Source organism: Dendrobates tinctorius, unplaced genomic scaffold, assembly GCF_039654945.1.
Source record: "Dendrobates tinctorius isolate UK_male_01 unplaced genomic scaffold, ASM3965494v1 ptg000159l, whole genome shotgun sequence".
NCBI classification, from domain to species: domain Eukaryota; kingdom Metazoa; phylum Chordata; class Amphibia; order Anura; family Dendrobatidae; genus Dendrobates; species Dendrobates tinctorius.
The window spans coordinates 17,063,690-17,086,500 of NW_027361826.1; the positions used below are offsets into that span (position 1 = coordinate 17,063,690).

Consider the following 22,811-nt stretch of genomic DNA (forward strand, 5'->3'; position numbering starts at 1 on the left):
AATACTGGATATTGTGGCTGATACTGGACTATTTGCCTGGGGCTGTGCACCCGAAGCTAAGTACTGTGCTGTCTCTCTTTTTTCCACATATATACAAGGTAAGTATTATTTATTTTATTATTTAAAGCATTCTTATGTGTGTAAATGCTTTATTATAGTAAAATAAGTAATACTTCCCTTACCAATTTAGAATTACCAATTACATCTTGCGATAATGCTGCCAATATTGTACCCCATTGGTCTCTGTACTTCCTGCTCAATCCATACATTCAGTCAGGTGGCAGCCAATCAAACTGGTGAGTGAAGAGTTGGTCAACGCTATGGTTAGTGATTGGCGATCATTTTGCTCATCTGAACATAACAGGTAGTACAGAGACTTGCACGACAACCAGACTAACCTTAAAATAAAAGCAGAGAGGAATCAGGAAGGTGTTATAGGATATATTATTTTAACCCCTTTCCAACATTGGACGTACACTACCGTTCAAAAGTTTGGGGTCACCTAGAGAATTTTGTGTTTTCCATGAAAACTCATACTTTTATTAATCAAATGAGTTGCCAAATGAATTTAAAATCTAGTCCAGACATTGACAAGATTCCAAAAAAAGATTTTTATTTGAAATAATAATTTTCTCCTTCAAACTTTGCTTTCGTCAAAGAATGCTCCCTTTGCAGCAATTCCAACATGGCAGACCTTTGGCATTCTAGCAGTTAATTTTCTGTGGTAATCTGGAGAAATTTCGCCCCATGCTTCCAGAAGCTCCTCCCACAAATTGGTTTGGTTTGATGGGCAGTTTTTGCATACCATACGGTCAAGCTGCTCCCACAACAGCTCAGTGGTGTTGAGATCTGGTGACTGCGCTGGCCACTCCATTACAGATAGAATAGTAGCTGCCTGCTTCTTCCCTAAATAGTTCTTCCATAAATTGGAGGTGTGGTTTGGGTCATTGTCCTGTTGTAGGATGAAATTGGCTCCAATCAAGCGCTGTCCACAGGGTATGGCATGGCACTGCAGAATGGAATGATAGCCTTCCTTATTCAAAATCCCTTTTACCTTGTACAAATCTTCCACTTTACCAGCACCAAAGCAACCCCAGACCATTACATTACCTCCACCATGCTTGACAGATGGCGTAAGGCACTCTTCCAGCATCTTTTCAGTTGTTCTGGGACTCACAAATGTTCTTCTGTGTGATCCATACACCTCAAACTTGGATTCGTCTGTCCATAACACTTTTTTCCAATCTTCCTCTGTCCAATGTCTGTGTTCTTTTGCCCGTTTTAATCTTTTCCTTTTATTAGCCAGTCTCAGATATGGCTTTTTTTTGCCACTCTGCCCTGAAGACCAGCATCCTGGAGTCGCTTCTTCACTGTAGACATTGACAATGGCGTTTTGCGTGTACTATTTAATGAAGCTGAGTTGAGGACCTGTGAGGCGTCAATTTCTCAAACTACAGATTCTAATGTACTTGTCTTGTTGCTCAGTTGTGCAGCGGGACCTCCCATTTCTCTTTCTACTCTGGTTAGAGCCTGTTTGTGCTCTCCTCTGGTGGGAGTAGTACACACCGTTGTAGGAAATCTTCAGTTTCTTGGTAATTTCTCGCATGGAATAGCCTTCATTTCTAAGAAGAAGAATAGACTGTCGAGTTTCACATGAAAGTTCTTTTTTTCTGGCCATTTTGTGAGGTTAATGGAACCAACAAATGTAATGCTCCAGATTCTCAACTAGCTCAAAGGAAGGTCAGGTTTATAGCTTCTCTAATCAGCCAAACTGTTTTCAGCTGTGCTAGTATACTTGCACAAGGGTTTTCAAGGGAATTCTAACCGTCCATTAGCCTTATTACACAGTTATCAAACACAAAGTACCATAAGAACAGTGGAGTGATGGTTGTTGGAAATTGGCCTCTATACACCTATAAAGATATTGCATTACAAACCATACATTTGCAGCTAGAATAGTCATTTACCACTTAAACAATGTATAGAGGGTATTTCTAAATCATTTAATGTTAGCTTTATTAGAAAAAACTGTGCTTTTCTTTAAAAAATAAGGAAATTTCTAAGTGACCATAAACTTTTGAACGGTAGTGTACATTTACGCCGATATCGGACTCTCTCTCTTTGATGTGGGCTAGGGCGGTAAACCCACATCTTTCCTGGGACATGTGATCTGTTTTGAACAGTTGACATGTGCCCGCAATAGCCACGAGTGGAATCGCAATCCACCCGCAGCTATTAATCCTTTTAATGCCGCTGACAGCGACATTTAACAAGCGCTTTCGGCAATCACGCTGGAGATACACACACCGGTTACCCGCTTCATATACCTGTCACACATCCTCAATCCCATAGTCCCGTGCCCATATACCCATTACACATCCTCCATCCCATAGTCCCGTGCCCATATACCCATCATACATATCCACCATCCCATAGGCCCGTGCCCATATACCCATCATACATATCCTCCATCCCATAGTCGAGTGTCCATATACCCATCATACATCCTTCATCTCATAGTCCCATGCCCATATACCCATCATACATAGCCTCCATCCCATAGTCGCGTGCCTATATACCCATCATACATATCCTCCATCCCATAGTCCCGTGCCCATATACCCATCATACATATCCGCCATCCCATAGTCCCATGCCCATATACCCATCATACATATCCTCCTTCCCATAGTCCAGTGCCCATATACCCATCACATATCCTCCATCCCATAGTCCCATGCCCATATACCCATCATACATATCCTTCATCCCATAGTCCAGTGCCCATATACCCATCACACATCCTCCATCCCGTAGTCAACCATTATGACATCATAATGAGCGACGGGGCTTGCAACCTACGATGACATCAGCGTCGCCATGGCAACCATTGTGACATCATAATGAGGGGCAGGGCTTGATAGCACACACTGTTTCCCCAGTATGTAGATAGGGGCATTATGACATCATAATGAGGGGCGGGGCTTGAGGCGCACACACTTTTTCCCCAGTATGTAGATAGGGGTAAAATTGTTTGGTGAATTGGAATGCGCGGGGTTAAAATTTTGCTTCACAGCCCGGCGCTGCACAGGCATAGTAACTAGCTGTGGTTAGTTATAACAAATTATAATTATCTTCCATCTCATAGTCCCGTGCCCATATACCCATCACACATCCTCCATCCCATAGGCCCGTGCCCATATACCCATCATCCATATCCTCCATCCATAGTCCCGTGCCCATATACATATCCGCCATCCCATAGTCCCGTGCCCATATACCCATCACACATCCTCCATCCCAGAGGCCCGTGCCCATATACCCATCATACATATCCTCCATCCCATAGTCCCATGCCCATATACCCATCATACATATCCTCCACCCCATAGTCCCATGCCCATATACCCATCATACATATCCTCCATCCCATAGTCCCATGCCCATATACCCATCATACATGTTCTCCATCCCATAATCCCGTGCCCATACACCCATCATACATATCCGCCTTCCCATAGTCCCGTGCCCATATACCCATCACACATCCTTCATCTCATAGTCCCATGCCCATATACCCATCATACATATCCTCCATCCCATAGTCCTGTGCCCATATACCCATCATACATATCCGCCATCCCATAGTCCAGTGCCCATATACCCATCATACATATCCTCCATCCCATAGTCCAGTGCCCATATACCCGTCATACATATCCTCCATCCCATAGTCCAGTGCCCATATACCCATCACACATCCTCCATCCCATAGTCCCGTGCCCATATACCCGTCATACATATCCAACATCCCATAGGCCCGTGCCCACATACCCGTCATACATATCCTCCATCCCACAGTCCCGTGCCCATATACCCATCATAAATATCCACCATTCCATAGGCCCGTGCCCATATACCCATCATACATATCCTCCATCCCATAGTCCAGTGCCCATATACCATCACACATCCTCCATCCCATAGTCAACCATTATGACATCATAATGAGCGTCGGGGCTTGCAATCTATGATGACATCAGCGTCGCCATGGCAACCATTGTGACATCATAATGAGGGGCGGGGCTTGATACGCACACACTGTTTCCCCAGTATGCAAATAGGGGCATTATGACATCATAATGAGGGGTGGGGCTTGACGCGCACACACTTTTTCCCCAGTATGTAGACAGGGGAAAAATTGTTTGGTGAATTGGAACGCGCGGGGTTAAAATTTTGCCTCACAAAATAGCTTAGGATGCTCTCGGGGTCCAGACGTGTGACTGTGCCAAATTTTGTGGCTGTAGCTGCGACGGTGCGGATGCCTATCCCGGACATACACACACACATACATACACACACACACATACATACATGTATGACATGTATATATGTATATACACACTTTGAGCTTTATATATTAGATATATATATATATACATGTCATTGAGACACATGCCGGGGACTCCCGCTGACATCACTGAGGCTGCGGGGAGTCCCCGGCTGATCTGTTAATGAACTAATGACCATGGGAAAAAAGTCAGAAACTTTCCCACGGTAATTAGATCACCTACAGGCAGCCATTGAGGCTGCGCAGAGCTGAATCAATTCATTTTGTAGTAGATTACAGTGAGGCTGGTCGCATTAGCACCGGTCCTCATTGTAAACTATTTAACCCCTTCTGATGGATTGCAGCGTGGGACATGACTGAACAGCAGAGAGGTAAGGATATTGGTGATTTTTTATGTTATTTTTGTTGCAGGTCATGGTTTTATTTTGGATTACCAGACTAATAAAAATTTGTCAAAAACTTGGTGTATTTATTTCATTAAAAGACTTTTTAATTAATGTCTGTGTGTGGTTTTTAACCCTTTCTTAGTATAGGGTTAATAATGGATCGGTGTCTTATTGACACCTCTCCGTTATTAATCGGCTTAATGTCACCTTACAATCGAATGGTGACATTAACCCTTTGTTATATTAACCCATTTGCCACCTCTACAGGGTAATGGGAATAGAGAGGATAAGTGCCAGAACTGGCTCATCTTATAAATGCGCCATTTCTGGGGTGTCTGGGGGCAGATTTTTGTAGCCGGGGGGGGGCAAAAACAATGGTCCCTCTCATGGCTATTAAAATCTGCCCTCACTCACCTGCTTTACCTCTCTGGTTGACAAATTACAGCGGGAGCCCACGCATTCTTTTACAACGAATTAACCCTTTAAATTAACACCTACACCTCCCAAATTTGGCACACAAACCCTCATCTAATTATTAGTCAGGGACATATAAAAAAAAAAACTGAAATTAAGTCCTTTATTGTATGTAAACTATGTGTCATTTCATGTTGGGTTGGGTAATGATTTGACAGAAGCCAGCAATTGAACTAGCGGCTATTCTGCTAAGAAGAACTCTGTGAAATATAAATATATATATATGTGTCTCAATGACATGTATATGTATATATATATATATAGATATATATATATATATATATGTATTCTATGTGTTTAGAGCTATTATTTCATTTGGATTTAAAAACCTGTCATTGGACTCCATTATATGTCCGTTTTGCAAGCCTGCGAGAAAAAAACGGTATACGGATGCCATACGGATTACATACGGATGCTTACATGAGAAAAATACACGGCCACACCCTGACAACGGATGACATACGGAGCACCATTTAGGGACCATTTATGCGTATTACGGCCGTACAATATGGTCCGTATTTTTCTACATTGTGTGTGACTCCAGCCTTACTGTTTCTTTGATATATTATGGAAAAATATAAACGCAACACTTAGGTTGGTCACAATAAAAGGTCCCTCTAAAATGTGCAGTTTTACAGTATTGGGGGGTCAGAAAACCAGTCAGTATCTTGTGTGACCACCATTTGCCTCATGCAGTGCAACACATCTCCTTCACATGAAGTTGATCTGGTAGATCTAACCTGTAGATATGCGGTTAATCTCAAGTTAACCGTGTTATGATGCTGTCTGGTGCCTGCATGCAGCTGAATGCAGCGAGGAGAAATTGATCTTTATTCTCCCCACCAGCATTCAATATTCAGTCACAGGGGCGGGGCGCCGCCGATTCAGTCGCGGCTGCTGTAACTACACCCTCGTCGCTGACAGAGTGGCCGCTGTAACTGCGCCCCCAGCACTGACTGACACTGCCTCTACATTGCCACCAGCTGTCAGCCTGTGCCGGGGGCGCGCTTACAGCGGCCGCTCTATATTCTCAGAGCAGTGACAGAACCGGCGGCGCCCCCAGCCCTATGACTGAATACTGAATGCTGGCAGGGAGAATAAAGATAATTTTCTATCTGCTGCATTCGGCTGGGTGCAAGCTTCATAATGCTGTTAACCTGCAGATTAATCGCATATCTGAAGGTTAATAGCTATATTCCTGGTAAGGGGTTCCATTTAAGCCAATGAAAAGGACATTTTGTGACACAAAAAGTAAGCTCTCACAGAGCGCTATTGACTGAAAATTGTAAAACATAGGTGCAAGGATTTTAGTCAGGTATAAAACAAATGCTGCAAAGTAAGAATGATTTCAAAAATAGAATTGGTATTAGCTTATTCTCATCAATTAACAAAATTCAAAGTGAATGAGCAAAAGAGAAATCTAAATCAAATCAATATTTGGTGAAAACATCCTTTCAGCTTTCATGGAACTCAGCAGGAAGGTTGTTCCAAACATCTTGGAGAACCGACCACAGATCTTCTGTGGATTCTAGTTGTGCCAATCCTCCTGTCTCTTCATGTAATCCCACACATATTCGATTATGTGTGATCAGGGTTCTGTAGAGGCGATATCATTACTTCAAGGACTTATTATTTAAGATTAAAGTAGTTCTTAATGACAACAAATCAATGCAATAATGCATGCACCCTGCTACTCCTCCCCTCTGAAGATGCATTTGGTTTTATGGATTGACAGGCAAAAAATATTTTTGCACCATTTGGTGATTGTCTCATTTTTTCCGTTTATTTACTGTTGAATTAGACTGTCTGTATGAAGAGCACCACCAATATTGGTACATTTCCAATTTTCCCTACCTTATTCATAATTAATTCTACTCTTAATTCCATTCCAACTTTAGATGTATAGTTAGATCTAAGATGGCCTCTCCCTGTTTGCTGCAGGCACTGATGAGGAGTCCGCAACTATTACGGCACATGTTTTTTTATCTGCTGCACTAAGTTTCTTTGACCCACTACTGCGTCTATGGCCCTCAGCCCATTTCTTGGTGATTCTTCAAAAGAGCTTGAACAGTAAAGCATGAAACTTTAGTTTGTTTTGATATCTTTGCTTGGGAGAGACCTTGCTGGTGAAGTATAACTACCTTGTTGCTGTCCTAAATCATGTTAAGGTGTTTGAACTGAGACATGAATTTTTCTATTGCACAGCCTCATTTTTGTTGTACAATTTGGCTGTTAATCACCTTGCTTTAAGCCTCTTACTCGTTTTTTTATGTTTCAGGTAAAGACTGTTTCTGCTTACATATGAAAATGATGATCATTATTACGTGTTTGGTATAATTGGTTTCTCATACACATGATTGTAATCCTACAAGATACCTGAGTTTGTGCAAGTGTACATGGAAGAACTGATACTGTTTTGAAGGCAAAGAGCCGTCACACCAAATATGGATTTGATTTAGATTTTGCTTTCCATTTTTAAAATTGCTAAAAATAAATTATAGTTGACACTTCTTACTTTGCAGCTTTTTTTTCTATCTGTAGATAGATAGATAGATAGATAGATAGATAGGTCCAAAAGATTGGAGGCAGCACACCATTCAGATGAAAAAAGCTTCTTATTTAATGGCCCAACATGGCGACGTTTTGGTTCCTGGGTGGGAACCTTTCTTTAAGGCTGAGTGCAGACGTACTTTTTGGACCTGCGGATTATTCCGCACAGAATGGAAGAAATCCGCAGGTTAAATGACCTGCATTTTTCCTGCGGATTTCTTCCATTTTTCATACGGTTTTCATGCGGTTTTTGTGCGGTTTTCCATCGCGGTTTTCCCCTTGCGGATTTGGTGACAGGGGAGGTGGAAAACCGCACAAAAGAAGTAACATGCTGCGGATTTTGTACCGCGGGAAAACCGCACGGAAAAATCCGCAGCGTCTTCACAGCGTTTTTTTTTTTACATTGATTTAAAGGCTACTGTACATCACAAAGCGGAAATGCAACGTTTCTGCGCGATAAAATCCGCTGCGGAACTGCTGCAAATCTGCATCGTGTGCACACAGCCTTAGACTTATATTGAAGGTTTGGTAAATGCACCCAAATAACTATTTTTGCTGTGGCGTTCTTATTTTTGACTTTTTAAATAGATAGATAGATAGATAGATAGATAGATAGATAGATAGTGCATTGCTGGCATGTATACCGTGAGTTATTTCTAGGTAGCATTAGTGCCATTATCATTAATGGATGAAAACTATATTTGCCTTCCTATCAGCGTGTGCAGTACAGCTTGCTGATTATAAAAGCTATTAAAAAATCAGTGTTCATTATCTGAGCTCAGGGATAAACATATTAACTGATGGTAATGCACAGTCTAGTCCAAACTATACTGGAGACAAGTGTAGGCACAGTGCATGTTACATAGACAGCAAATTACTCACGCACTTACTACAACAATATCTGACGACAGATGTAGGCCCATGTTCAAAAACAGAACATTTACAGTATGTCAAATAAAAATGTGAAAGTCGTAAGAAAGAATGTTGTAGCTATTAGTGAAGGGCAAACCCGTGGATGTTTGGATCCGGCGGTTTCAGTCAATCATTTTAAGAAAGTTCAGTTTGGGTAACAGAACAGTACTCGAACTCAAACCCAAACTCAGACACCATTCATTTGAATGGTTGACTCGAACATCCATTGTTTGCCACTCTGTCATCTGTATAACAGCGTGGCAAACATGGGCTCTGATCAGCGATAATATCATTACCGTCAGTCAGAGCGCTGCATTTCCCATGCTGTCATACAGATGACATCATGTGAGCCAGCAGCTGTGACTGGCGGTTAAAAGGTTACTGTTGATCACAGTCATATGCTGATGAGTAGAGGTGGGCGGACTCCTGGATGTTCGGGTCTGGCAAGTTTGGCCAATCAGTTACAAAAAGTTCAGGTTCGGGTAACAGAACAGAATCTGGACCCAAACCCGAACCCCATTCACTTGAATTGGGGGCCCGACCATCCAGTGTTTGCCACCGCTTCTGATCGGTGGTGAAATCATCCCCGCTGGTCAGAAAGCCGCGGTTTCCATGCTGTCAGAAGACAGTGTGAGTGCTCAGCTGTGATCGGAGGTTTAAAGTTTACCTGAGAGTTTTTCTCACTGTGCTAGGGGGGATCTCACAGAGGTCATGGCAGTTCGATGACATCACCATGGGTCACTCAGGCTGCACTTGCAGCAGTTCAGTCACCAGTGGTTCTCAGCCTGGACGGATGCATCTTGGCATCATCCAGGTTGAAAACTGTTTATCCCCCAGACATGGATTACAGCGTGGGACAGAACGACAGACAGGTATGGTATATTATTGTTTTTTTATTTTTGGGTTATTACAGGATATCGAGCGCTTCGGTGGAATAGGCGTTTGGTGAGTATAGCTGTGTTTGTTATTTTTAAATAAAAATAGAAAACTGTTTTATTTTATTTCTAATAAAGGATTTTATTCTGGCTGTGTGTTTATTTACAATACAACTATAGGATTAGTAATGGATAGGTTGATGTCACCTGACAATACAAAGGTGACATCAACCCCACAAATGTTAACCCCACTTGCCAACGCTACAGGGCAAGTGGGAAGAGCCAGGCAAAGTGCAAGAATAGGCACATGTAATAAATGTGCATTTTCTGGGCAGCTGCGGGTTGCTATTTTTAGGCTGGGGGGGCAATATCCATGGCCCCTTACCAGCCTGAGAATACCAGCCCCCAGCTGTCTGCTTTATTAAGGCTGGTTGTCAAAAATGGGGGGAAGCTGTTATGAATGGGTAACCGAGGAGGAAAAAAAGACAACAAGCTAAGACTCAGAAAACCAGGGAAGTTGGTAACTATGCAGATTGCAGATCCCTGATCTTAACCGCACAGCTAGCAGCAGTCGTGGAGCGTTCCTATGTTGGTCCTAGACACCTCGTCACAACCGGAGAACTACATAAGCCTAAAGCAGGAAAAGAGGAAAACTATCTGCCCCAGAGCAGACCCCAAAGGAAAGACAACCCCCCACATATATTGACGGTGAAACAAGATGAAAATACAAACAAAGGCAGTAAAATAGGCTAACTAGACCCGGCTAACTAAAAAGGACAGAAAAGGAAAGACACTGTCTGCAATCTGCCAAAAAAAACCTACAAAAATATTGTCCAACACTTCTGATAGCAAAATTAACCCTGAAGTCACTAGACTTCTAAACCTATATCAGCACTCTGAAATATTCTGAGACAGAGCAAAAAAGAGGCCATTCCAACAAGGGACAAAAAGCAGATTGGCAAATACTGATTAATAGGAGTGGAATTTCAGCATAGCCCCAGCAGGGGCAGGCTGAGTACACAAAAAACTGAATTGACCAACAAGCGCAAGTGTGCACATTAGCAAAAAACAAACTTAACTTGAGAAGACTGGAAGAGAGCTGAAGTCCAGGACCTGAAAAGCAGACTGAATCACCAGCACCCGGATAGGGTGTCGGCTGTCTTATATCCAGTCTGATACTCCAGAGATCCAATCGTTATCTTCCTCATCAGGTGGCAGATCACTACCACTTAAACCAACCGCACTACCTCCTGTCATCACCAGAGGGAGAACGGAAGGGGAACTCTCAACTGGTAGAGCAGAAAATAAGTTCTTGACAGGAAGCCCCATGCCTTTTTTTAATATTTATTTAAATGACTACAAAAAACAACGTGTGGACCCCTCTATTCTTGATAACCAGCTGTCACGTGGACCAGTCTTGTGTGACACGACCCGCAGATCGGTAACTAAAACAACAAAACTGGAATGTGTAACTGTCCTGTGGGACACGACCCGCAGGCCGGTAACTAAAACAACAAGACACGGGGGAAGGGGAAACAGTTACAACGGTGGGCCCTGCGATAGGGAACGGGGACGTGGAGACCTCCTGCACTCCCCTGAGTCAGTGTCCCTCACACTCCTAACGTTCCCTATACAGGTTCCTCACCTGTCGCCAAGCCGGAACCTGTCACCCTAGCACACCCTACACCTATCCCTTGCTAGGGAGCTGGGTGGTGCAGGCACTGGCCCCACAGCTGTACTAATACACACCAGGGAAAAATACAAACAGGGATAACAGCACTTAGCTCTACTCTGTTGCTCTTGCTCCCAGCAACAGAGTCCAGCACCAGAATGCAGCTTTCCTCCTGAACAGCTGCTAAGCCACCAAGCAAGGAACTCCTCACTGTGTGTCCTTCCACACCAGGACTCTGACCGTGCTGCAAGGAACTCTCTCTAGCTCCTTCCTCCACCAAGGATGGTTGAAATGACTAATATCACCAACACCTGCTCATAGACCATGTGACCCTATATAGGAAAAGGGAATGGTCAAATGATCAGGGGCCAAAAGCTACTATAATCCCAGTGACCACAGGGGGCAAAAAGCAAAGCAAATAAAACATTAAGTGCAATGACCCTAACGGCCACTGGGGGCAAAACTAGAGCTGAAACCACCAGCTTAAGGAAAAAAAAAGGTTACTAGTGCTTTTATCTGTCATAATCCAGCTTGGATCATGACACCAGCCTTATTGAAGCTGACAGCTGAGGGTTGCAGCCCCCAGCTGTGAGTTTTCCCTGGCTGGTTATTAAAAATACAAGGCGACCTGGGCCATTTTTTTTTTAAATTATTGATTTACAGCGCAGGAGCAACTGATGAATACTCCCATCCACCACTCCTGCTCTCACTGTTATTAGTGGCTGCAGGTGGCAGATGATGGAAGTGGTAGTCCCATTAGCTGACACCAGTGACCGGAGGTAAACTTTATAACTCCGATCACAGTTGAGCTCTCATGTTGTCTTTTGACAGCATGGAACCGCGGGAAGAATATTACCGCCGATCAGAAGCGGTGTTTGCCGCGCTCTCATGCACATGACAGTATGACAAACACCCGGTGTTCGGGCAGTTGAACGCGAATAGTAGGGGTTTGGTACGGACACCAAACTTTACTGTTTGGGTTCGCCTATCTCTACTAATGAGAGTACTACTCTCATCAGCGTACACTTGATATCATTTGTAGCAGCGAGAGGAGGCTAGGCTGATGAAAGTATTCATCAGCCGGTGTCTGTGCAATAGACAAATAAAAAAAAATTACATGGGGTCTCTTCTATTTTTGAAAACCAGCGCAGGCAAAACCGATAGCTGCGGGTTACAGCCCCCAGCTGTCAGCTTTATCGTGGCTGGTTATCAAGAATAGAGGTGTCTCAAGCCATTTTTTTCTAGTATTTAAATAAATAACTTAAAAAAGTCATGGAGTCCCCCCTTTTTGACAACCAGCCAAGCTAAAGCAGATAGCTGGAGGCTGGTATTCTCAGTGTCATAATTCCTCTGCTCAGTGAATGATTGCTGTGCTGTTCTATGGAAACTGTCTTGCTGAGCTCTCTGTGTCTTGATTGACGGCTTGGTTGTCCAATACTGTGATGGGCTTGCTGAGCTGATGGTGCCTTGTTTGGCAGCTCCTCTGTTCAATCTGTGTCTGTGTTGTGCAGGACTATCTGCAGGTGTTCAGTGTTCCATTAATCGTATAGTTACTTAACTCAGCTGTCTGCCCCTGATCCCTGCCAGATGTAGTTTGTGCTTCTTGGTGAGTGTTAGCCTAATTCTGTTGTTCTAAGTTCTGATCTTCTGCTGCCTGACCCTTTGGACTGTGTTCTGACTAACCATTTGTCTTGTCCTTCGGCTTTTGATCCACTATCTCTTGTTTTTGAACCTGGATTGTGACCAGACTTATGCCTTTGTCTTTTCCCTTGGTTATCTACGTACTCTCTCAATATTTACCCCGGAACGTCTGACTCTTCTGCTTCATGGCCTGTCCATGAGTAGTGACTAGCGTCACACTCAGGTTGGAAAAGGGCCATGGATATTGGCTTTCCCCATTCTAAAAATAGTAGCCCACATTCCCCCTTTCCACATACTGTCATCTGGCAGCATAGAAGCTGCAGCTCTCACAGAGATGACTGCGTGGAAAACAATCAATGTTCACGGTGCAGAACCAGAACAGTAAACTGGACTTCCTGGAGATGTCTGTGTTCGGGGTCCATGCACGGACCCTAGGTGTTGCATATGGACCCGAACGTTACTGTTTGCATTTGTCCATCACTAGTAGCTATCTATATAAAAATGTAGAATACATTAGAATAAAATGCACAATTTTGAGAGTGTCATCAATTTTTGTCAGATGTGGAGAGAAAAAAAAGTTTCCACGCCTTCTCCATTTTCTCAGACTTGTAGGAGTGTGATACATCAGCCTCCTACAAATCATGGCTGATTTATATAAATTCCTTCTTTACCCACAAGGAAAACACAGAAACTTATATGGGATAAGTGGTCTGGCCACAGCTTTATTAAAAACCAAAAATACTCCAACAAAATTCCATGTATGCCCATTTCCTTCCTTTCCACCGATCTCCTCATTCAACTCCCAAAGGCCAAACGCTGTATTACAGTGGGTATTGCTGAATGAACATAATTGGGCATGGATGAGAAAAAGGCCCATGCTGTGACAACTTTATAATTTACATAACAACACCATATAAAAAAAACATTTTAAATATAAAACTTTTGGTAAATACACAACAAAACATATCCATAAGCCTACAACTCTAACCAAATACACCAAAATCCAAATCTATCAAGCAAAAAACATAAAGACAGGGCATTACCAAGATGAAGGTAATATGGCTGATAAGCCTTTTGGCACCCAAACTCCGATATATACTGTAATAATACCATCCCTTCACACAACGCAGCCCCCCAAAATTTACCGTATTTTTCTTTAACCCGTTCCTACTCCTTTGCTGTCCCAGTGCCTTTTCTGATATAGTTCATCTGATGTTTCTGCACTCTGTCTATCCCCCAAGGTGCCAACTAGGCATCAGGTGATGTTTGTTATAACATTGTGATGTCACAACGTGCCCCATGACGGCAGTGTGCAGGGACGTTGCCAATGGTGTCCATAGTATTTACTTATGTGTATTGAGTTATTGTGGCATCGTAGATTTCTGTCATATTGTTGTGTTATCCATTTGAATACTGTTTGGACATTTCTGTATGCTTTATTATATTAATTACTATTCATCATAGTTTTTTTTATTTATGTCTTTCAGACAAGGGGATATCACATTGCCACCATATTACCAGCCTGAAGAAGATGATGAAATGCCATTTATCTGTTCCTTGTCTGGTGATAATGGAATCATGGGCTGTCACGAGATCCCACCACTTAGGGATCGGGGACATACATGCTGCTTGGATAAAGAGGACTACTATTACTACAATTCCATCCGACAGGAGTTTAATGTCAGCGGCATGTGTGTCAACTGGAATCAGTACTACAATGTTTGTCGCACCAGCAACACCAATCCCCATAAGGGCGCCATTAACTTTGATAACATTGGTTATGCTTGGATTGTCATATTTCAGGTGGAGTTTTGTAATTGACATTTTCAAGTGACAATGATAGAAATGAGCTGTAGAAATAACTATATCTAGGTCATTGCACATCAGACTAGTAGCGTGCTCCAATTCCTCTTCTCTGTCTTACAGGTCATTACATTAGAGGGCTGGGTAGAGATTATGTATTACGTCATGGATGCACACTCCTTTTACAACTTTATCTACTTCATTCTGCTGATTATAGTAAGTAATGTATGCTTTGAAAAAGCTGTTCATCAATGGAGTGACAAAAAGGTGATCAGTTGGTAATCACTTGGGGTCCGACAAATGGGACACTAGCAAACCTTGAAGAGAACCTTTCATGTGAGAATATATTATTAAACTGTAAATATGGGCTTCATCTGCAGCTTTAGGGTTCTTTTACACTTGCCGTGTTTTTGCGGGCCGTTTTTGCGGCCCCAATAGATTTTTATGGGGCCGCAAAAACGTGCGGTAAAAATTTGTAGGAGCGCCGTACGCCATATGACCATGAGGGCCATATTTACGGCTGTGAAAAAATATCAAGACAGCTCAATATTTTTAACGGCTTACGGACACGGCCCCCATTGAAATCAATGCGGCCACAAAAACAACGGAAGCTTGCCCAGTGTGTTGATTTTGTGGTACACCGTGAAGACCGTATTTGCGGAACGCTATATTTTTACTAGTACACTCCCATGTACTTTCCTGTTTATCAATTCTAAGGACTGCAGAAATCCGAGAGGATTTTTGCTGCCCGTTTTTGCGGCAGCCTGTGAAAATTACGGCAATGCGGCCCGCAAAAAACACAGCAAGTGTAAAAGAAGCCTAATAGTGTTCTAAAGCCGTATGGCCACCAAAATGAAAGTCTGGCTGCTGGGAGGAATTTAACTTGATTCCTCTCAGTAGCCTCTGGCTTTCAGTCATAGTGGCACAACCGGCAGGGCTTGTTCATTGGTCAGCGCATAGTGAGCAGCGTCTGTGACCATGTCCTGCACTGACTGACAGCCAGCTCAAGAGTGCATCAGTACAGAGCTAGCTGTCAGTCAGTTTCGGGGCATAATTTCAGCCACCGCTCAATATGCATTGAGTGGTGAATGAAGCCACGCCGGCCATGCCTCTATGACTGAAAGCCAGGCTGCACAACAGCTATCACTAGCTTAGCTGATCTGGTCTACTAAGAACCAGCAGCTTTGCTATGCTATCCAAGGACCCAGTGAATATGTGATGGCCAGGTCTTACAGAAGCATCAGCAATTTTGATGCTTCTGTGCAACATAGAGTTCACTGAGGGCCGTGTAGCTGGAAAAGAGAAGACAAGCTATAATACAGGTGCTTCTCACAAATTAGAATATCATCAAAAAGTTAATTTATTTCAGTTCTTCGTTACAAAAAGTGAAACTCATATTATATAGAGTCATTACAAACAAAGTGATCTATTTCACGTGTTTATTTCTGTTAATGTTGATGGTTATGGCTTACAGCCAATGAAGATCCAAAAGTCATTATCTCAGTAAATTAGAATACTTTATAACACCAGATTGAAAAATTATTTTAAAATCCGAAATGTTGGCCTATTGAAATGTATGTTCAGCAAATGCTCTCAATACCTGGTCGGGGCTCCTTTTGCATCAGTTACTGCATCAATGCTGCATGACATGGAGGCGATCAGCCTGTGGCACTGCTGAGGGGTTATGGAAGCCCAGGTTGCTTTGATAGCAGCCTTCAGCTTGTCTGCATTGTTGAGTCTGGAGTCTCTCATCTTCCTCTTGACAATGCCCCATAGATTCTCTTTGGGGTTAAGGTCAGATAAGATGGCTGGCCAATCACAAGCACAGGGATACTGTTGTTTGTAAACCAGGTATTGGCACTTTGGGCAGTGTGGACAGGTGCCAAGTCCTGCTGGAGAATGAAATTTCCATCTCCAAAAAGCTTGTCAGCAGACGGTTGTGCTGACTTTGGTCTTGATAAAACACAGTGGACCTACACCAGCAGATGACATGGCTCCACAAACCATCACTGATTGTGGAAACTTCACACTAGACCTCAAGCAGCTTGGATTGTTGCCTCTCCACTCTTCCTCCAGACTCTGGGACCTTGATTTCCAAATGAAAGGCAAAATATACTTTCCTCTGAAAACAACACCTTGGACCACTGAGCAACAGTCTAGTTCTTTTTCTCCTTGGCCCAGGTAAGACACTTCTGGCGTTGTCTATTTGTCATGAGTGGCTTGACACAAGGAATGTGACACTTGCAGCCCATGTCCTGGATACGTCTGTGTGTGGTGGCTCTTGAAGCAATGGCTCCAGCAGCAGTCCACTCCTTGTGAATCTCCCCCAAATTTTTGAAAGGCCTTTCCTTAACAATCCTTTCAAGGCTGTGGTTATCCTGTTTGTTTGTGCACCTTTTTCTACCGCACTTTTTCCTTCCACTCAACTTTCCAATAATATGCTTGGATACAGCACTCTGTGAACAGCCAGCTTCTTTAGCAGTGACCTTTTGTGGCTTACCCTCCTTGTGGAGTGTGTCAGTGACTGTCTTCTGGACATCTGTCACATCAGCAGTCTTCCCCATGATTGTGGACCCTACTGAAACAGACTAAGGGACCTTTTTAAAAGCTTAGGAAGCCTTTGCAGGTGTTTTTGTTAATTATTCTAATTTATTGAGATAATGACTTTTCGGTTTTCATTGGCTGTAAGCCATAATCATCAACATAAACAGAAATAAACACGAGAAATAGATCACTCTGTAATGATTCTATATAATATAGGAGTTTAACTTTTTGTATTGAAGAACTGAAATAAATTAACTTTTTGATGATATTCTAATTTCGTGACAAGCATCTGTATTTGGGGTAGGTTTCCAAAATGCAGTAGACTTTCTGTTCCATATTCACTTGCACTTTCATTTTATGAAATCTCAAGCAAATGCTGCAAAAAATAACTATGATGTAAATCAAAAAGTTACGTGAATTTGTTATCTGCAGCATGTCAATTTATCCTGCAGATGTCCACCCGTGTTTCATCCTTTTCAATGTTCACTCACTTTTTTTGCAATGATATCCAAAGGTGTAAATTCTGATCTAGATATAGCTGCAGCAAAGAAGCAATGCAGGGACTTTCCCTAAGAATTGATGTAGGTCTTTTTTCTTAGATTTTCTGGACTCTCTAGACCAAATAGCTGATCGGATAGAGAGATTGAATTTTTTTCATAGAATTCTTGATGCTGCCAGTTATCGTTGGGCTTGGACAATGAACATTCTTGGAAGGAATGAAAAAAAAGTGTTGAATGTAAACTCTTTAGTAAGGGACTATGTTTAAAGTCCATGTTGTCTTCATGCAAAAAGGATACCGTTGGTTAGACAAGTGCGGAATATATTGTATTTACCACAATTTTAGGCAATAAAATACGTCACTTTGCATCGATGAGTTGGTGACCAAGAAAGGTCTGATCCGTAAGAATAGGTAGATGAAAACTCGGCACTCAATGGGATGAAGTGAAAAAAATTAAATATGTAATCATGGAATTCAACAATTCCAGAAAATTAATCCCAAAGATCAACGTTTCGGCCGTGAATCTGGACCTTCATCAGAGTGGTGTGGATTGCTAGGGTTGCAGTGAGAGAATCATGTGTGTAGCACTGTGGTGGGTGCGATCAAGCACAGCGCCATGCAGACAGTGATGGTGGTCGCTTCCACCACAGCATTACACACATGATTCTTTCACCACAACCCTTGCAATCCACGCCATTCTGATGAAGATCTGGACTCAGGGCCAAAACGTTAATATTCCTGATATATTACATTGCACAAAAAAATATTTTGTTAAATTGTTTAACTTCATCTTATTGAGTGCCAAGTTTTCATCTACCTACGTATTTACCACAATTCTCACGTGTCCCCAAACCCTGTGGTTCTAGCATCAATCAAGGATTTCTAGTTTAGACCAGCAGCATCGTTGCACCACAGGTCTGTATTGTGCACATCTCCGACACCGTAGAGGCAAATGTGTCTCATGTAGCAGCATCAGAAGAATGAAGTGACTGAAGTGGGTCCGATCATAAGCTAACGGTGTACTCCAGCCATCCGGCCAGCTCCTGGCGTTCAGTGAGCTATGCAACGGGCTGTAAGCAAAAAAAATCATACATCACTCAGTTCTTGAGTGCAAAGATGATTTATAATAATAGTTAAATTGCAAAGTTAGTTGTTTTTACGTGGGCTATTTCAATTCAATAAACAAACGTGAGAATAACCCATTAAGGCAAGTGCCTCCTACTCAAACGACATCAGAATACCTACTAAGGCTATGATTGAGCACAGTGTAATCTTAAAGATACAATATGACATGCACCTCTTACGTACCACAAGTTGAGACTTTAGGGATTCTGTCACCAGGTTTTTTTCACCTTAATTAGAGAGGAGCAAACTGTAGAGAAAGAGACCCTGATTCCAGTGATGTGTCACTTATTGAGCTGCTTACTTTAGTTTTGATAAAATCACTGTTTTATCGGCTGGAGACTAGTAAACCTGCTGCTTTTTAGTCCTCTCTGAGCTCTGTATAACACCGCCCACACAACTGATTGGCAGCTTTCTGCCTATGCACAGTGTACGCAGAAAGTTGCCAATCAGTGGTATGGGTGGGGTTATGCACGGCTCAACATTCAGAGAACGTATAGCTCTGCAGCAGATAAAACAGGGATTTTATCAAAACTGCAGCAAGCAGCCCAGTAAGTGAAACATCACTGGAATCAGGTTCTCAGCACCTATATCATGCTGCTCTCATATGGGGTAGTAAAACCCTCCTGATGGATTCTCTTTAAGTGGTGGTGACATTACAAGAATCTACAATGACCTGGACTTGGAGGAGTCGGGTATAGCAGAAATAGCAGTCAATAACTATGCTGTCATATCCAGCTGAGGAAATGAAATCTCTCCAAATTCACCCAAAAGCCTGTAAATGTTGTTTACCGGTTCAAATAAAAGTTGCTTTCAAATGGTACATTGTAAAACAAAAGGAATCCAAACATAGCAGTGAGTGTAATTAGGAGCTTTTCCTGACCTACTGTGTTTCCGCCGAGAAGAACATCACTATCTTGGAATTGTTTTAGTTACTCACTATTTAGCTTCCTAACAGTTTGACTCTGCAGAGGCACCAAGCGTTCCCACACTAATGAGACCAAGAGAGGTCACAGAGCTGACACTCAGCAGAACTGAGCGGAGCGCGGTTACATTCTCTAAAAAACACTGGAGCAGAGCGGCAGACTGGGCGTATTGTGGGGAGAGTAAGCCGACAAATGTATGCTACGTGTGTATTGTGTTATACACAGTGACCATTGTTCCGCTGCTGCATACAATACTGCTAAGAACAATTAGGTGCAAAGTCTGAACAAAAATTTACAAATTACCAAACTAAGAACACTTTTTCCCTCGTTACAATTAAGAATTTTTTTCAACTGAAAAAATCTGATGCAGTCTTCTTTTATTAAATAAATAGGAATAAGGCAGCTTTCGATATTGTAGGGTTGTTATTATATTAATCTAACTAAGTCATTTGCTTCATGCCGAATTGTGGTGCTTTTTACTAATTGTTTAAAGTAAATCTGCCACCAATTTTTTTCTGATCCATCTGAGAGCAGTATAAGTTAGGGGCAGAGACCCTGATTCCAGCGATGTATCACTTACTGGACTGCTTTCTGCAGGTTTAATAAAAATTAGTTTTGTCTGCTGCAAAACTAGCAGTTCTCTGCATGCGGAGCCCTGTATAACCCCACCCACACCACTGATTGGCAGCTTTCAGTGTACACTGTGCAAAGGCAGAAAGCTTTCAAATAGTGGAGGAGTATGGTTGGCAGCAGGTTTACTAGTCCTCTAGTGATAATCTTCTGCTGATTAAACAGTGATTTTACAAAAACTGCAGTGAATAGCCCAGTAAGTGGCACATCGCTGGAATCAGGGTTTCTATCTCTGTATCATGCTGCTTTCAAATTGGGTATCAGAAAGCTGCTGCTGAATTTAATACAAACATTGCTTCATGTCCATGATTTTTTATTGCTTCAGCGGAGTGCGCCATTCCATTTTTTCCCTTCTTCTTTATTAGTTTACACACATTGGTGTCCACAACTGTGTGGACCAGGGGGAAGCAGGAGCTGACATTGGAATGACATAATACAACACCTTTTCAGAGAGTTGTGCCTGAAGCTATAGACTGGGCATACTGAGGTGGATAATTCTCTTAGAACATAGTGAGCCTAGATATTTGTGTCATGTGTGTATTGTGCTATATGCAGTATCCAGTTTTCAGCTGCCGCACACAGTGCTGCTGCCTAAAAACAATGAAGAGCAAAGACTGCAGATTTTTCCTCTGTAAGTTGAGCAAATTATTCAAAGAGGTTGACTGAGGCTATCATAATGCAGTGCATCTCCCATTCAACCCATGTTCTGCTCCATACATGCTTAGGTCTGATCAGTGCTGGAGCAGATATACAATCCTGGGGTCTGTCACTAGCACCCCCACCTATCTCATATGCTATGCTACATATTACCTACCATAGCTATATATATATTTACATTTTTAAAATACAGCCAAAATTCCATACCCTTAAAGGGAATCTGTCACCCCATTTTTGGCATATAAGATGCTGCCACCACCATCAGGGGCTTATCTACAGCATTCTGTAATGCTGTAGATAAGCCCCGATGTAACCTGAAAGATAAGAAAAACGAGTTATATTATACTCACCCGGGGGTCCGGTCCTGGTCCGATGGGTGTCGCCGTCCGGGTTCGGCACCTCCCATCTTCTAGCGAAAGTCCTCTTCTTTGCTTCCCGTCGCGACTCCGATGCAGGCGTACTGCTCTGCCTGTTGAGGGCAGAGCAGAGTACTGCAGTGCGCAGGCGCTGGGCCTCTCTGACCTGGTCCGGCACCTGTGCACTGCAGTTCTCTGCTCTGCCTTCAACAGGGCAAATATAGTATGCCTGTGCTGGAGCTGCGATGGGAAGCAAAGAAGAGGATATCATCACTAGAAGATGGGAGGCGCCGGACCTGGACCGCGACACCCATCGGACCCGGACCGCCCCTGGGTGAGTATAATATAATGTGTTTTTCTTATCTTTCAGGTTACATCTGGGGCTTATCTACAGCATTACAGAATGCTGTAGATAAGCCCCTGATGGTGGTGACTGCATCTTCTATGTCAAAAAATAGGTGACAGATTCCCTTTAAAGGATTATTCTCATCTCAGACAAATAAGTCAAATTCACAGGATATGACTTCTATATAGAGACCATAGCCACCCAAGCAAGGGACTTTAAAAGCCCTAGCTGCTGTGGTGTTAAACAGATGCAATCTATCAGGCAAGTTACTTGCGGTTGTGGGACGGGTCTGTGCCCCTGGGTATTCTGGCAATGCATATTGACAGTGCACTCTCCTGAGCCGGCGAGAGAGAGCGCACTGTCACTGTGCACATCACACAAGTGTACATCATTCAGTGACTAGCACAGCTCCTGAAACAAAGGTCAATGATGATGCTTTATTTCAGGGAGAGGGCAGGGGTTCAGGCAGTGACAGACGCTTTTTACCTTGATGATGCTTCATTTGAGTATCCCAGCATGTACTGGGATTCTCAAACAAAGAGTCATCAAAAAGGAAGTAGCAAAATTAGTGAGATAGTGTAGTTAAATAGGTTATCCACTACATTGTATAATGCCCCACTGATTTAAACCTTATAAAGAAGTATTTTTGTAAATATCTCCTTAATTTTTAATTTAATATAGTAGAAAATAGTTTTGATTATGGCATAAAATAGATATGGATTCAGGATCATATGCAATTTGTATTTCGGACCACCCCTTCAGGTGCAGAAGAGTGGACCACTAGTGCTTTGGATTGTTTAGACACTATTGTTTTATAGCTCAGGCTCCTTAGTCTCCATGTGATGCAGGGTGAAAGTTTAACTCAGTGGCTTTATCCTAGTGTTGAATGGCCTGACCACTCATTCCGTGACCTCTTCACTTCTACCTGGAACTAAGCTTTATATTAGTTCTAATGTAATTATGGAAACAGATTTTTACAGACATTCGATTTTCAAAAAAAAAACTTAAAAAGTAACTGCCAGTTCACAAGACTGGCTTTAAATATCATTGAGACTTGAGACGTTTTG

The 22,811-nt window shown here is 42.6% G+C and overlaps 1 protein-coding gene across 1 annotated transcript in view; it reads left to right on the top strand.

Annotated features, from left to right (window-relative positions):
• Positions 1-22,811, top strand: part of CACNA1I (calcium voltage-gated channel subunit alpha1 I) — a 665,843-nt gene that overhangs the window by 242,383 nt on the left and 400,649 nt on the right. The window contains exons 5-6 of the mRNA XM_073549592.1: positions 14,349-14,664; positions 14,788-14,880. Of these exons, the coding sequence (XP_073405693.1) occupies positions 14,349-14,664; positions 14,788-14,880 (409 nt within the window). The remainder of the gene's footprint in view (positions 1-14,348; positions 14,665-14,787; positions 14,881-22,811) is intronic.